The 17,235-nt window shown below is 50.1% G+C and overlaps 1 protein-coding gene across 3 annotated transcripts in view; it reads left to right on the top strand.

The window, feature by feature from the left end:
* Positions 1-181: 181 nt before the first annotated feature.
* The window catches only part of LOC144936152 (rho GTPase-activating protein 7-like), a 152,389-nt gene continuing 135,335 nt past the window's right edge, over positions 182-17,235 (top strand). For 2 of the 3 annotated variants that reach the window (XM_078863058.1, XM_078863056.1), the window contains exons 1-2: positions 182-657; positions 15,175-16,801. In XM_078863058.1, coding sequence (XP_078719184.1) covers positions 15,302-16,801 — 1,500 coding nt within the window. In that variant the 5' untranslated portion in view covers positions 182-657; positions 15,175-15,301. Of the gene's footprint in view, positions 658-15,106; positions 16,802-17,235 lie in introns of those variants that run through there. The other variant, XM_078863057.1, reaches the window with a different exon arrangement.

The following is a 17,235-nucleotide window of genomic DNA, read 5'->3' as shown; positions in this document are numbered from 1 at the left end:
CGGGTGGGGAGTGCGCTGGGTGGAGCGGCTGTTTTGGGATCGGCGAGCGAGGAGGGGAGGGGGGCATCTCTGGACTTTGGAGGCGCCGAGGAAAGTGGCAGCGGTGGTGTTGGTGGCGGCGGCGGTGGTGGTGGTGGGGGGATTGCGTGGGGAGGACGCATGCCGAGTGGGCGGAGGCGAACCAGCGAGCGAGGAGCAGCAGGAGGAGGGCGTGCTCCCACGATGGGGCTCGTGGCGGTGGCGGCCTGTATGAAATTATCCACGGGGAGGTAACGGACGGGAGTTTTTTGGGAGCTTGCCGCCGAGCCTGCAGTGGACACGTGGTGGCCGAGGTGGTTTGGGTTTCCAGCGCACCGCCCTCTCGCCGGCGCCGGCACGGACTCGCTTCGTTGCGGAGGAGACGAAGACCTCGCTCACTTGGTCGTCGAGGAGGACTGGAGGAGAAGGTCTCCCTCGCGCCGTGACTGAGAAGGGAAACACATTCGTATCACATCAGACAGAGTGCTTTGACTCTCCAGACCTGGTACCGTTTCACCTCTGCTGTGGAGGAGAGAACGCGGTGCCGGCGCGTGGCTTGCAGCAGACGGGGAACGCGCTTCTCCGCTCTTTGGAGCGAGCTGCGTGACGGACCGGACTCCGCTGCTAATCTACATGAAGGTAGGCACTGAACGGTCTGCCTAGTTCTCAATTCTAAAGTGTATTCGCAAATATTATAACTTGCCTGCGGCATCGCCTTACAGAACTGTTGTACTCTTTGGTTCTTTGGGTAAAGTCACGTAGATAGAAAATGTATAGATCACGACGTTTCGATCGCAACAGAAGCAATCGTCATCAGGTGAGACAAACACAGCAGGAGAACTGCTGAGGCAGGAGAAAGAGCTGCTGCAACAAGAGGTTATTTAGGCTTGAGGTGACTTTACCGAAATAACCAAAGAGTATGGATTCCTGCAGTCACGAAAGCTTCAAATCAAGAAAGAACTGTTATATAACGGTCAGATGGTATTGATTTATTGGAATATGTAATTGTTCCTTGGGTTGGAGTTATGGCACAGTGGTTTGCGTACTGCACAATGAATCCGGTGACCTAAGTTCAATTACCAGCCACGGCTAATTTCAGTGATGAGTGAAATCGGAAACCGTTCATGGGCTTTCTTCATCAGCCATCACTGAGGATTGTGGTGAAGTATGGTCAAACAACTCCCATGACGGTCATATCGTTGGCAGGCCTTCGTCCAGCCAGCAGTAGATTCCTAAAAAGGCTATAAATATGAATTAATCATGGTTATTTTCCCCCTCACCTCTGTTAGTGCCATATGCCATTGGTCAGTCCATGATTGTTCGGTGTGACCGATATCCACGGTGAGATGCATCTGGGACGCGTTAGAGAAGCAGCGGCAGCCGAGCGCTTGTTCTGCCGGTGGCTCCATGTTCCTCTCAACCCCTGGCTCCAACTCGTCCGTATCTTATGCGGCGATCGGACATAAGGCTTCTGGCCCATGTCGTCATACATCTAGGATGTCCGACATGACTTGTTCCTGTCGGCTGCAGGAGTCGCTTTGAGTTATAGGAGACTCTGCCCTCGTCCCCGTGCACCCCGTGCGAGTGGGACTGCTTGATGCTAGCCGAGCAGCCGTCTTCACTAGTTGGTGAAACGATGGAAATGCAGCAGCGAGCGTGGATGGCAGGCGCTTGGTATTCCACGAAGAGTCCACTGAGTGGCAAAGTGATGGCGTGATGGAGAACGCACTACACTATCGACATCAACAGGGGTCTATCTACTACGGAGCGCACACACATACGTCTGATTTTGCTTCCATTGGCAAAAACATTCCACAGCATGAGACCGTTATCCCAAGGATGCAGCCCTGGGTCCAAGAGACAAAGCAGGTCTTTGATTTATGTGTTATGGGCTCTTGTGTGACGGTACACAACAGATTCACATCTTATTACATAAAGTGATCAACAAGGCATCTTATTTTGAGCAAATGTGCATTATTGCTTTTACGTGATTTATAGACCCGACCACTGGAACATTGTGGAGTATTTCAGAGCGGCATGCGATGGCTATGACAATCCATCTTTACAGTCAGTCTTTCTTGCGTAATGAGGTCAGTGTCTCCAAACTCAAACGAGCATTGGGCAGTACTGTCCTCGTGTTCACCGTCATTCCTGAGCCAGTGTTGGAAATTCCACATTCCTCTCACACGAAGCAGATTCTCTACAATGGAATCACCGTGATAGTTAGCACAAGGCGATAATCAATTTGATCAACCGTGGATGGACAATGGATGGGTTGAGTCATCCCACGTCCGAGATTTGAACTTATGACCCTGCGACAAGTGAGGCGGGCGCGCTGCCACGGTGCCACCCGGCTGAGAGCAAATTAACTTTTATATTTATACATCGTGCGTCTGAATGCCCCCCCCCACCAACGACCAGAAAGGGGGGGGGGGCGGGGGGGGGCAACTGGCCAAGTGGTAGGAGCTGGCCAGGGGGTCTGTGGTCGTCTTTGCCCGCTGGGTATTATTAGGGGAATGGCGCATGACCCTGTGTAGCCTCGGCCTTACCCCCCTCACTGAGGCCATGCCTCTCAGCTGTGCCGACTGCCAACACGTTTGATAAATAGCAACAAGAATGGCTTTTACTTTAATGCCGCGTCCGGTACACACGCAAGGTAATGCACACTCATCAGACTGGCTTGTCGTGAATTGTAATGAATTCACGAATTGCGTAGAGTTTTACTCTCCCCTGTAGGTGGTGCTAAAAAGCGATCCGATTTACCGTTTCTCTCAAAAATACTTTGTAATCCAAGAGTCGTAAAGGCAAATTGTTCTCACATTGAAATGAATGCGAGGCCACGTGCATATATTTGTGCAATCCCAAGTGATTGGTGACAATTCAACATTCCCATGGCAAGTCAGTATATCCATAGGACGCAGCCACACCACGTGGTGCTAATTTTACGTGTCGTGGAGTGATGATGATGAATATGAGGTTGACGACGAGTCTCAGTTGATCTTGGCAGTTATTTGATCTTGCACATAGGAGCGGGGGATTTCTCTTCCAAAATAACCCGAGTCTTGGCCATTGACACAAAAGTGAATACTGATGTCCGTACTAGAAATTAATTCGGCGAGTGGCTTCTGAGCAGTGCCTTTGGATTGTCTCCAAGAGTAAAATGCTCTTCTGTTGCAATAAATCACACAACGGCAGTAAAACCCGCACATTGCACGCAGCAATCCAATCTGCATATGTGGGAAACAGACGGGGAACGCAGGTACGGGCAGAAAGCATTAATCTCTCAACCATTCCTCATAGTCTCCTCCGGCTCTAAATGAGCCCGAAAACCAAACTGTGAGACCATTTGTTTTTCAAATCGCTTTGCTGGCGTACGTGCCTCTCACGAGGATGTTTTTTTCCGGGACCATGACGAGCAGATGTCACTTGACGAGGGGCTAATTTAGAGTGGGGCTTGCGAACAGCAGCCGCCAGCGCGGGGCCACGCCGTGGTCACGCTCCGCCGTCATTGGCCTCGCGTTCCAGCAGTGCGGCCGATGTCCATGGGGGTGAGTTGAGAGCGAGGTTGGAAGGGCTCGGGGGGGGGGGGGTGGAGGGGGGGGCGAGTGCCGGCAAACAGCTGACATCGGGGGCGATGACACGCGCCTGTCGCTTGCTCTCCCTCTCTCTGTCTCGCTGATGACGCGTCGGCCATGGGACCAACGAACTGGTTGACTTCACTGGCACTTGAGAAAAACAAAAGTCGCTCACTCTGCGGTGGCGGAATGCACGAGGGAGCCGGAATGTCCTGAAAACCAGTGGCAGCTCAACAAGAGGGGCCGTGGTCTGCCGAGTTGCAGTTTTTGGGGAGCGTGTTCTGGTAAATTTTTTTTTTGGGGGGCTGGGAGGGTCAAGGTCAATGAGCTTTTGCCGTAGCGAATGTCTTGAGGTTTATGAGCCTGGATCAGCACCTTCACACCCTCCCTATCCCCCACCTGCCCCTTGAGCCGTTAACATTTCTGCAACTCTTCTCCACCAGCAAATCATCCTGGGAGGTGATCGCATAATTTTCTCACATTTATCATCTTGCCAAGTCACTGACTGGACTGCAGCCTCTCAATACGCCCGACGGTTCGCCGACCGGTTCTCAACTCTCGCCTACGTACGTGCGAGCAAAGTTTGTCTCTCCCCAAATTCACCGCGCGAGGCTCCACTGCCACCGCCGCCGTGAGCCAGTGGTGCTCGGCGGAGGAGCCGGAGGAATGTGGCGCGAGGGAGCCTCGCGTCCCCGGCCGCGTTGTTTTGCGTTCTGCGCAGCCGGAGCTGTCAGGGATGACAAACGAGGCTTGGGCCTCTCGGCCCCTGATCGCGCCGCGACTCCCGGCCGTTGCCGCGTCGCGCATCTGCAACGCATTTCTCTGAGCGGCTGAGGACGGAGCAGGCTTCAGCGCGCCGGCCCGGTTCCTGAAAAGGACTGAAAAACGCAGCTCCCCCGTCTTGCCCGTCCAGTGGTGGGGCGGAGGTGGGCGTCCGGAATTTGCTGCCGTGCCGAATAAATGCATTCCGAGTAGAAGGACTCTCTGTGTGCGCGTGTGTTTGTGTGTGTCCTCAGCCCGTTAGGCTTCCACAAAAACGAGCATTGACTTGGACGGGGTAATTGGTGTCACAAGATGTGCGTGTCGGAGCATCGGGACTCGTGATTTTCGGCAGCCGGGGTTACGTGTAGACGCGGGGAGGGTGGCCATGCCCGCTGGATTCCATTCGGCTTGTGCCAGCACGTGCCCTAAATGGAGATGAGACTGCGTGCTCCCTGGCAGCACTCGCCGCTTGTTTTAAATATCGCCATCACGTCAATCACATGCATCGGCGACGGAGGCACAATAATACACTCGCTTGTCTGTTTTGTGCAGCAGCAGCAGATACAGAAGCTGCTTATGTACAGTCCACTCACTCACAAGATGTTTATTTTGTGGATCAGTACATGCACACAACGTTTTGGGATGGAGTGGCCCAGTGGTTAATCCACTGCGCTATAAACCCCGTGACCTGAGTTTCATTCCAGGCTGTGGAAAACGTCGATGGCCAGTGATATCCGAGCTGGTTTTGTGCCCCACCACCTTCACTAATCCACACTGACCAAAACCGCGTGGATGAGGCTTTATCCAGCAGTGAATTGGCTAAGGCTCTAAATAATTTAGCACATTATTTGTTTAATATTCAATCACCAGAGATCTCTCTTATTATAGCCCTATGACCTGGCAGGCGCTATTTGTTACCAAGCCGCTGTGACGAGTGGCACAGCACATGGAGAGGTGGCTTGACCAGGATCACATGCGCCTGGCCACCTTTGTCTTTCGACGGCTGATGATTATGATTTGAGGTCACCCATTTAAGGCTGAGTAGGCCGAGGGAAGAATCAGGTCAGATCCCATATATCCACGCATTGATGTGGCATTAAATGCACACAGTGCAATGTAATTCGCGCATTAGTGAGCGATTATTTATCTTACCACACAACTTTGTAAGTGCTCCTCCTGTGTGCAGTTGTATGTGTGCTTGTGAAATAATTTTCCTGAACAGAAAAGACATTCAAAGTATTAAATGTGTGGTCTGAATAGATGCTTGCTAACAGAAATTGCCCAAACACTCTATAAGGTTGTATGGGAATCTTTGTGCTTTTTTTGCATGTGGATATTTACACGTCTGTGTCTTTGTCTGTTTTTCTATTTCAATTGCTCATTTGTCGAGCGCTTACGGCCATAAAAATCACGCGGTAGAATCGATCGGATTTGAGAAAAATTCCGGTGCAAATGCTTCCAAATTCGATGTGGAAATTCGGCATCTCGATTAACCCCTAACCTATGTGCAGATGGAAGCCATCATGAGCCCCATCCTGGACTCCGGGCTCGCCCCCCTGGCATCCACATCCCTCCTTTCCCGTCTGACGTCAGCCGCTCGGCCTGAAAAATGTTGGCTCCTCGCAACCGGTGCAGCACAGAGAGAAAAAAACACGCCAAACCCTTCTGCTGAAACATTTATTCTGGCCTCATGCACGCAATGCAAGGGTGCGTCATCAACTTTATTATTGTGAACCCTTTTTAAAAAAAGTCCCGTGTAGCAATTGCTTGTGTGCCGTGTAGTAGTTGCAAGTGTGCGCGTTAAAGCCGGTTTCGGTTTTATCTTACCGCTCAAATTTTAGCTTTCGTGCCTAGCGTATGAATCCGCACGGCTTGATTTTTTAAGCCCCGTTAGATTTTTTTGCCCCCTTTTTCCAGCGGTGCGTGCATGTGTCGTGGGAAATGAGGCCTGGGGTGACGTTGCGTCGGTGTCGTTTACGATCGTGCGTAAAACAAGTGCGCTCTCCCACTTGCCCACCCACCTCCCACCGAGCCTGAGGCTGCGTCTGCGTTGCATTAAGGTGCCTTACTGTGGAATGCTTGAGGCTTAGACATCTCAACTGAATCCTGAGGGCACATTAATTTGGCTCTCTGAGCCCAAGGCATTTATACTGAATGGTACTAATCTTAAGGGATAGCTCAGTTGGGCTCTATGAGCACCAGGCATTTGCGTCAAATTCCATGAGGTGGCCTTGGGTTGACCGTGTCAGCTTTAGGTATTTTCTCTGAGTCATCAAAACCTGAAGGGTGTCTTCGCTTAGATTTTGTGGCATTAGATATTTGTATTTATTTTTATTTCGTTGTTGACTTCTATCTCATTTTCAATTAAGTTATGCTATCTGTGTAATGAGACAAAGAAATGTCTATGCCAAACTTTTACAGAGCCGAGCATTGTCCTGTTTGAGAACGGTCCGCAGATGGTGATAACACAGAACCACTTCTGAGATCTTGTCACGTGATCTTGTATCCATAAGCCCTGCTGATTGGTCATCCGGCAGTCAACCAAACGTTTTATTGTCAGAGTTGAAACTTTTTTTCAACTCAAGTGAAAACAAAATGTAACGTGATGGCTTTTGTGCAGTTATTGGTGATCAAGCTGAGAACATCAACTCAGTATACTTTAGAATATGGTTTATTTCTACGAATACTGATTCGAACCCAGGTTTCAGTGACACCAACTCTGTCCCCTGAGCCATATGATCACCTCTAATTAGACATTCTTAGAAAGCCCTCATAACGTTCTGCGATTCAAACACTTTGCATTTTGCCCCAAAATTTACTGGAAGAGGGATTCCTGGTTTAACTCAAATGACAGCAGGATTGCCATCTCTGCCTATGAGACTTATAGTCAGACATATTACAACTGAGTAGCTCAGTGGGCTAATACTGTGTCAAAGCATTGACCTGGCACTTCTTAGAACTTGAGTCCTAATCCGGATTTTAGTCAACTGATGGTCTCAGACTGATTATCAGGAGACTGTACACAAAATCGTATACAATTTATTTTGGCTTATTCAGCTCTTGAGTGGAGTATTACACATTTTGGGTTAACGAGTCTTGATGCCACGGGGCATAAAAGGTGAGTCCCGAGACTGGATATAGAGGCTTGTTTCGGTGATTTCAGAACGAGCCTGGTGACATATTCTTAGGTTTCTTCGGTAAAGTCACGTAGGTACAGCTATCGTGCTGTGACTGTTCCACCTGAAGACGGAAGCTTGTGTTGCCTCCGAAACGTCGTTATTTTTTTTTTACCTACGTGACTTTACCGAAAAAACCTAACAATATGAATCCTTGCAGTCACGAAAGATTCAAATCTAGAATTAGAGCCTGGTGACATTATCTTCCGGGGCTGTTCTATGACACGGGGTGGTGGAATGCTCGCTGTGAGAGTTGTGAATGGAAATGTCTTCATTGAGAGATGTGAATCCAATAAAACTCCTGGAATAAAATTGTGAAAATATTTATTTTTTAAACCTGCAACAGTTTTTTTTTTATAACTCGTAATTGCCAGCCCGACACTGGCGAGCACAATAATTCGTGTTAATTGATGACTCGACGCATCGTTACATCTTGATTAACCAAAAATGTACACTCTGAGGAGGAATATTGCGGCCTATGTAAATAAAGGTATCTCAAAATATACCCGTATGCACGTGTTCTGCCATTTTTGTCAATCCACGACTGGATGAGGGCCTCCCACACCATGCGTGTCACGGGAGTTATTTGACCAAACCTCACCACATTGGCCAGCGGGGTTGTTGAAGGCGGGGAGCATAGACACGAGAGCATAGAAGTACATACCAACAATGGATTTTGCTACACTGCTGCTCTAATGCCCTCGACGTAGTACGATTCTGCAGTAGCCGTATGATAACACGCCATGAATACTGGTTGCCCACCCAAGCACTAACAAGACTAAAGCCTGCTTCGCTTTCAGAGATCTTGACGAGAGCAGGTGCATTCCGGGTGTATTTGTCACGGGCCCATGCTCTGAACATGACGGTGCATTAATACAAGAAATGGTATGCGACACTTCATCAGCGTCTCATGCCAATGTGTTTGAGCTCTGGCTGCAGTTCCGCTGGGGGGAGGGAGCCTCTCCTTTGCTTGATGGTGTGTCTCGCGCCCTAGACTCGTTTGATTTAGGTCACACGGCGGCATGGTGAAATTGCTGACTCGTTTTTTTCAAATGCATGCACCCGCACGCTTGCGTGCGGACTGGCGATGTGTCACAGAACGTAGGAAATTCCCGGTCGTGAGGAGAGTCTGGGCGGGCAGGCGGAAGGGAGGGAGGGAGGGTGGGTGGGAGCCGTGCTTCATGATTGAGACATTATCGACCGTTCTGAGGAGTGGCAGAAATTTCGCGTTGCTTCATTTCAGACTCAATCCCTGGGCAGAGATGTCAATGGGACTGATCCTGCCGTAGTGCAGAGCCAAATAGGATGTTGAAATAACATTGACAGGCCACACATTAGTCGACACAAAACTTTGATCATGCTAGGACTCTTCGCATGGGTTGTACTTAGAACCACTTGAAAGACAACATGTGACGGAGTCCTCGAAACATAGAAATCCATTGTTGCCCAGTCAAAAAAATTACTCCCAGTACCCGATTAGCTCCACTAAATTCCTTTCAGTGATGGATAAATATCGTTTGTGGGCCGTTTCGAAGTAGTAGGCCTCGTGGCCATGAAATGACGTGGCCACGGGAATAGGTTTAGGGTTGCAACTATGAGTCACAAAGAATCCAGACATATTATGGGCACGAATATCTTCACAATACTAGAAGAGGGGATAACCACATGCAAATGCATCGTCTTAAGTGGTGTATTTTATGCCAGTGACTGTTAACGTCCCGGGTAGACTTAGAGATTTCACAAGATGGCTTAGTAAAGTTTTAAGTTTATTTTATTTGATACATGGATGGCCCCGTTTAGCCAGTTGCCCGGTTATTTTGTGCGTTAGCACAGCCACAAAACACACATCAATAATGCAGAGAACAAATATTGCACAACTAACAATTAATCACAACTAATGTCCTTGGAAAACCAGGACAGGTGGCAACCCTCGTTGTAGGTTCCCCACTCCCAGCGCTTGTGCGTGCTCACCACCAAACACTGCATTCTGCTGCTAGACTCTGCACCAGAGGTCGCAAACGGGTTTTGATTCCTTACCCGTACCCGGCCGTACCAGGGTCGCAAATGGGTACCCGTATCTGTACCCGGCCGGGTACGGGTAGCCGTTCCCTACCCGTACCCGTACCCTACCCAAAATGAGTGACAAACGGCTACTCACCAGTGACTCACGGCCTACCCGTACCCGTACCCGGCCGCACCAGGGTCGAAAACGACTACACGTACCCGGCCGGGTATCGGGTAGGGTACGGGTATCGGGTACCCGGTTGCGACCTCTGCTCTGCACTGCTTTGGGGTGCCCATAGGGCCGGCTCTGGAGTGAAGGCAGCGCGCGGCTGCGATGCGTGGCGCTGAGCCAGCTCGAGATGGATAGCGAGCCACAGGGCCCTCCAAGAGCCCTCCGCTGGATACGTTTGTATGCCGTGGCGCACATGGTAACAAGCACCCAAGTGCAGATGTAGAATGAAAATGTCACGGCTACCCCCGCACAGGGATTGGAACATTCCACTACATCCTTCGTGTGTGCATGAGCTGCTTTTGGCCGTGGACTGTTCCATGTGTAATACCAAGGGGCGATGTGGAGTGTGAGATGCCTACCGAAATTAAGATTAGATGCCTACCGGTTGTGTCTTAATCCCGGATCCTGCTCCAAAATAATTTGCTTCTGAGACTCGTTAATTTCGATTTAATAGCCGCAGCAGCTGCGCGGGGAAATAAAGTAGAGCCGTCCACGTTTTTGCGCTTAAGAACGACCGGAGCCAAATTGCGCTGTTGCTGCTGCTCCTCCAGGCTGCTGTTGCTGCTGCTCCAGGCTGCTGTTGCTGCTGCTCCAGGAGTGGTTTGCTGTGGCCTCGGCCGGCGCCGCCGCTGTGTGCTCGTGTCGTGGATTGTTGCGTGGCCGCACTGCGCAGGGAAGGTGCTCCGTGAATTCGCGGCGTGTCTGTTATAGCGACACGCCACCATCGCTCGCAAATTCATAGCTCTCCCCCCCCCCCTTATTAATCCACTGCTGGATGATAGGCCTCCCCGTGTCGGGCGAGGGGATTATATCCTCATAATTTACCATGGTCATCAAAATTGAGCACAATTATATGGTGATCCTGCATTGCCAGTCATGGACAAGCACAGTTAACAAAAACACGTGCTATGAATTAGAGCCATTGCCTGAAACGTAAACTGTTAGATATTTTGTTCTTTTAAGGCCACAGTGTTAATGGCGAATGTATTGAGGGATTTTTGTTAATTGTACTTGGGTGGTCAGGGCTGGTGAAACAGCAGCAAGGAGCGGAGGGCAGCTTTGTTCAGATATCGCTTGGAAAGGAACCAAACTCAGGCCACCAGGTCAGTAGCCCAAAGCCCTAACCATTGCACTTCCACTCCCCCATTTATGTATATCTCACTTAAACTTAAATTTGTGTTACTTTAATTCAGTGAGAATGTTATATAATATTAACCTCAATTAACAGGTTAATATGATCAAATCTAGAGTATTTGGTAGTATCACATATGAAATGGCAAAAATGCTGGTGACACAACAGCGTACTCTTACACCTTCAAATGATGTCACTAGGTCTTTAACTTTGCTTTCCAGCAGGCATTCACACATGAGCAGTCATACACGCATGACTGTCATATATGCATGAATGTACATGTGACCGTACACACATGTGACCAAATCGTCCGGAATGTGCCTGACCTCGTGAGATATTGCAAAAAAAAAAGAGGTGGGAGCGTTAAAAAAAGAAATGCCAATGGCCAACGAAAAGCGGTGAAATGCGCCAAGTCTCCGCTGCCTCAACCGCAGCGCCGAGAGGCGGCCGCCTCCAACGCTAAAAGGCGACCACGGAGTGGAGCGGCGAGACATCAACACTGTCTCGCTTTTCCAGACACCAGACATTGACAACAAAAAAAAGCCAACCAGAGAAGAACCATCACTCGCCTCCCAACCCCCACCCACCTCCAGCAAAGGAGACGGCAAGGAAGGAAAAAAAACGGATGCGGAGGAGGAAAGAATGGAGAAATGAAAACTCCACGTGTTGTTGGCTGGGGTTTGGCTTTTGCCGGTCGTGAGAGACGGCAGAAAGGGCCCTTCGTTCGAAAACAACTTCTGCCGCTTGGCTCTCTCGCCAACGGGGCTGTGACTCTCCCCACGCAGCGACGTGCGGTGAAGGTGAAATTAATAACGCAGCAGATTGTGAGTTCGTGCAAGCGTGGAATCTGCTGATGGAGATCGGTGTCTTTGAAGACGCGGGACCTCCTTCAAACACACGATCGTTCATTTGCCGTCGTTATCCTGAGCTTAGCTGAAACCACCTGGCTCAAGTGCCAGCCTGTAAAAGTTAGCGATAAGCTGACGCTGAATTATTACAGCGAAGAGAACGTATGACATAAAGAGATAGCATGAAAGAAAAACTGTTGGAAATGATTAGATAGAGGGATGACTTTGTGTTGTTAAAAAAAAAATCACAAAATTACCACCACATTTTGAACGAATGCAATTATTTGTGTTGAGAGAGGGATCGGAATCCCCTGGGCATTGTGGGTACTGCACAAGAGCTTTAAATGGCCCCAACTTGGCAACGACTCTCTTAAAGCTTATTTAACATTTTTGATCGACCTTGTTTTGAGTTAGTTTAAGAATGTTTCGAGAAAAACATTACAAATGAAAAGCAAAACCAAAGCATGGAGGCAATCTCACTGTTCCTTTGCCAGGGGTCCTCTCTCTCTCGTCCGTCCTCAGTGATGATACAAGATTCAGCATCCGTACCACGCTTTGCCCAAACGAGCAAGTCCTACGTGTAATACACCCACCATCCACGTACGCGCAGTAGTCGCTCATTAAAGCAACGAGCGTGGCTTTGCTGTGCAGCGTCTGGCACGAGTGAGGTAATGGTCCACGTGCAGATGTCCACGCAGGCAGCGGTGGCACAAAAAAAGCCAAAAAAACCCCAGCTCACACGTGCGTCACACCGGCCTGCGCTCACATGACGGGTTTTTTTAAAGTTTCATTTTTTATATATTTTTTTGTTCAGACCAGAGCTCCGCTCTCTTCTCCAACTCCCGATATTCAAACCCTGCCTCCCACTCACTCCCCCAGAAACATTTTTACTCTCTCTCTCTGCCTGCTCACTCTCCTCCTGCTGCCAAACGCTGATACCCAAATGCATTTCAGATGCACGATTCTATCAAGCGCAGCCCTTTATTTAACCAGCTGGGAGGCACGCAGAGGGTTGTCAACTGCTTTTTATTTCCACGGGGATTGTGGCTACATGGAGACAGTTTGTTAATTTTTGTGTTTTATTTCGTTGGGTCGTCCTCAGTGGGGGCAACTGCCTTGAGGCGTAATCTCTTGTAATCTCTCATTTACTTGATACAGCTGTCGTGGCTGTGACGGTTCCACCTGAAGACGGAAGCTTGTGTTGCCTCCGAAACGTCGTGATTTTTTTATTTATTTTACTTTTATTAATTTTTAATGTTTTACCTACGTGACTTTACCGAAAGAAAAAAAAACCTAAGAATATGCCTTGAGGCGGTGAAGAAGAAGCCCGGGAGCTTTTTACGCCTCGATACCGGGTAGAGGCGCCCCTACGGCAGTCGGATGCTCGGCAAGAGGCGAGTCTAAACGTGCTCCCTTCAAACCTGCACTGACCGGCGTGTTGAAGTCCGTTCGTACAACGCTCACGTTCGACATGCCTACGCAACAGGCTAGTCACGAGACTGTGTGGAAGGGCGATGGCTTGAGGAGTCCTTCGCCTAACAATCAATGGAGGATGGTCGATGATTATTCAGTTGCGTGTCGTATTTAAAGTATACGATGTATTTTTTTAATTTAAAGCTTTCGTGACTGCAGGGATTCATCTTCTTGGTTCTTTCGGTAAAGTCACGTAGAAGGAAAATAATAAAAATAAAACATAATAAAATAATTCTCACGACGTTTCGGCCACAACGCAAGCAGCCGTCTTCAGGTGGAGAACAGGTCTGTCGAGAAGGCAGAGTCTGCGTTGTGGCCGAAACGTCGTGAGAATTATTTTATTATGTTTTATTTTTATTATGTTATTATTTTCCTTCTACGTGACTTTACCAAAAGAACCAAGAAAATATACGATGTATATTTCAATACCTGCATCCAAGTACTCTGCTCTTGCAAATAACATTACTGAATTCTCAAAGTAGCGTTCGATCAGATTGGTTACACCCGCAGAACTTGAACTGCATGGCAGTGAGAACCCAACCATCGACGCCCACGCGGAGGGCCTCGGGGGCGAGCGTGCCACGACCGCGTGGCCACGCGGCCACCCGTGCACGTACCACGATTCAACTCCAGCGATCGTCCCCCAGCGCTCCTCTCTGGGCCCTCGCCACTCATCCACCCCCCCCACTCCACCTCCCCTCTCTTTAACCCCACCCCCCTAGCACTGCCCCACGCACATCTGGGATTGATGAGCCTTTCTGGATGGGAGTTTTTGGTTTTTCTGCCGAGGGCCCCCACAGTGTTCCCCCGTGAGGCCACTCGCCCCTGCATTCTCCTCTTCCGCCGATGTTTTCCCACACTCCTCATCCCGCATCGGCGCTCCGCTTCATTCCGGTCGGCAACTGCACCCCCCCCACTTCCATCCCCCTTCTACCCCCCCCCCCGCCTTTGTGAGTATCGCTGATGTGTTCCCGGACACGGGCGGACACAGGGAATTTGGACAAACAAAATGAGAAAGAGGAAAAAACGGCGACAAGCATTTATTTTTTTGGCAATACCGAGTCTCTAATGCCTTTTGCGGTGCTAAGGATTTTGGGACAGGGTGTTGTTGTTTGCTCGTGCAAGGGATTGACCTGCCAAACGAAAGGAAATACATTTTCTTTGCGGTGCCGGAAAACATTCAATATGGGGGCGAGTAAAGAGACGAGCACCTGGGTTCTTGGAAATTTTATGTGCAGGGAGCCTCCATGCGCTCAATTCATGCAAACTGTATCCTGTCCAAAAAAAAGAGTTGATGCACTTAAACGTAGGGAAATGGGGGCTTTTCGAAGGCAGGCATTTTGCAATGGCATTTACAAAATAACTCTGGCGGATGGGAGTCTCGACGTTGGGATTTAGTGTGCATATCTCAACTTTCAGGAGATTAATTTGTTTTTGTTGTCATTTTCGTAAGTGACAACATCAGTGTTGCTATTGAAGTGAGACTGTCCACGGCAGAAGATAAGGTGGTTTATGTGAAAAGTTATCTTTTACTTATGGTTCATTGCGTTGTCCATGAGTAATCCATTACCCAGCCCCTCTTTGGGAAATAATGCAACTGATTTCACGGATTATATTTGGGACAATTAACATTTTGGCCAAACAGTGTAATACATGTAAATATGCATATTAATATGTGTGAAATATAGATTACACGTAAATTATATCTTTTAAGGTTGGAGTTAAAAAGTCAATGTTTCATTATAATTTGTATGTATTACAGACGTAAAGTTGTTTACAGAATGGAAAAAAAGAAATGTTAAAGTAATTCTCCACTGCTGCATAAATCAGTTTTCTCACGACTTGCAATACTCATTGTGGCATGTCATCGTAAAACACAGCTCATATTCAAATGTATTTTTTTATGCAACGTTTGCTACTTTTCCAGTGGCTGTTTCTGTAAAATCTTTTGCAGATGCTCGCTCGCGGATTGCTATAGAGACTCGCACGAGGAGGAGGAGGAGGGAGGGAGGGAGGGCAGCTTCTGCCGGGGAGAGGAGGAAGAGGAGAAGGCATCGGTGCGACCATTGCGATGGCCGCTCATGGCTAAGAGGAGTGAGCAGAGCCGTCCCGTCACTTCCATCAGGCGTGCAGCCCGTGCCATGAGGCCCGGTGACCACATGTTCAGCTCCCACGATGCACCTTGCTGTCGGGGCTACGCGGGCGGGGCGGCACGCGCCGACCTCGCCAAGGTCGCGGCCATCTTGAGCGGCAGTGATGTTGTTGGGCCCACCAACGGAGCGGAGTTCACGCGGGCGCGCGTCGATACGCCGGCTGCTCGGTCTGGACGCCTTCCCAATGCTGCATGGCCCCTGGATTTCCATGGCGGCGAGGATTTGCTGAACGACAGAGGCACGGCGGTGGTTTCGGTGGCGTCGGCAGGAGGTGAAGCCCCCATGGGCCCTGGCGGAGAGGCCCCACTCAAGGGCAACTACTGTTCTCTCAGTGCCTCCACGACATCACGGCAGAGCGGCCATCCCAGCTGGCAAAAATGTCATGATCAGCCAGACGACGCTGCAATTCCCGTCGACGAGGTGCCGGATTTAGCGGGAAACGCTGACAATGTGGCTGTGACTGCCAACGGGCGGCATGAGCTACACGGTAACCATAGAGGCCCTGACCTCCCATCCGAAGGCGCGGATTTGATCACAACAGATGGACAGGCTTCCGAGTTGATCGCCAAAAGTGTGGCTGGGACGACAAGCCCAGACGAGGAAGGGGACAACGATAGCTGTAGCCTGCCCGTCAGCACGGGTGGAGTCATTCTGCCTTCCATCGACACTGAGAAGGACCCAGACGTCACAGCTGAATTTGACGTCACCAGTCCGACACCTTCGGCGTGTATGACGGAAACCTCTATTGATTCGGGGGCTCAGGGTGAGGCCAGTGGTGCTTTGCTGCAAACGGATGAGCCAGTCTCGTCCCTGGCACCCACTGTGAGCCAGCTCTTCTGTTTGGACACTATCCCTGAGGAGGCGAGGAGCGAGGGCCCGGAACGCATTTTCGGCAGGCACCACGAGGCTGGCATGGATGAAGGTGATCACATCGCGGAGGCCCTGAGCCTTGCGGAGCTGAGCGATGAGGCCGAGATCGTCCACACAGGTGTGGTGGCACGCAAGAGAAGGCGCAATGACCGCAGTAAGGCGGCGGCCACTCCTCGCCCTCTCGACGACGGCTCTGGCTCCCCCCCAGCTCCCACCAAATCAGAAGCCACCGTTAGAAAGGAGAGACCCCTGCCCGAAATGACCGACTACTCTGACGACTTCATGACGGACGCTGCCCTGGCTGGTGCACATTGTGGGGGTGCCGAATGCCCCGGCGGAATCAAAAGCGCACGGGAATCAGATGTTGTCGGTGGCGGCCCTCGTCTCCCTGCTCAGTCTCCTCCTCCGCCGGCGGCGGCGGCGGTGGTGGTGTGGAGCAGCGGCGATTCGGATGCCGAGAGCAACACAAACGACGGTGCCCTCCGCATCGTGGAGGAGCCGGTGCAACTGGAGCCTGGGCCCAATGAGCAGCGTACGGCGGCGGTCGTCAGAAGAGGGGTAAGGGTCAGTGGGGAGCCTTGTGTACGTGGGAGAGTTGCCACTTCGGTGTATTGTGTCCCCTGTTGTTTGTCGCCTTCAGGTACTGCTGACCTGAAGGAAACCTCGTAACGCGAAAGCCAGTTTTTCATTGTTGTCTGAACTATGTAATTCAATTATGTCGAGACAGGCTTGTCTGGAGCGAAAGAGAGCTTGGCGGGATAAGCATCGCAGCTGCATTTTAATCAAACTCGGCCGCGGTTTAAGTTTACCCCGTGTTCCCGAAACCAATGAGTTTTGGTAACAATGAGTATTTGCATTGTACAAAGAAACAACTATTTTTGGTCTGTAAAATGCGAATTATATTGAGAGAATATTTTCTTTTTTCGTCTTTCCCCACTGTTATGCCAATCTTGCTGTCGTCACCATGTCATGAGACGGATTATTATTTTAGA

This window comes from Lampetra fluviatilis, chromosome 15 (genome assembly GCF_964198595.1).
Source record: "Lampetra fluviatilis chromosome 15, kcLamFluv1.1, whole genome shotgun sequence".
In the NCBI taxonomy this organism is placed as follows: Eukaryota; Metazoa; Chordata; class Hyperoartia; order Petromyzontiformes; family Petromyzontidae; genus Lampetra; species Lampetra fluviatilis.
Note: the sequence above shows the minus strand (reverse complement) of the source record. Positions and strands in the feature narration are given on the sequence as shown.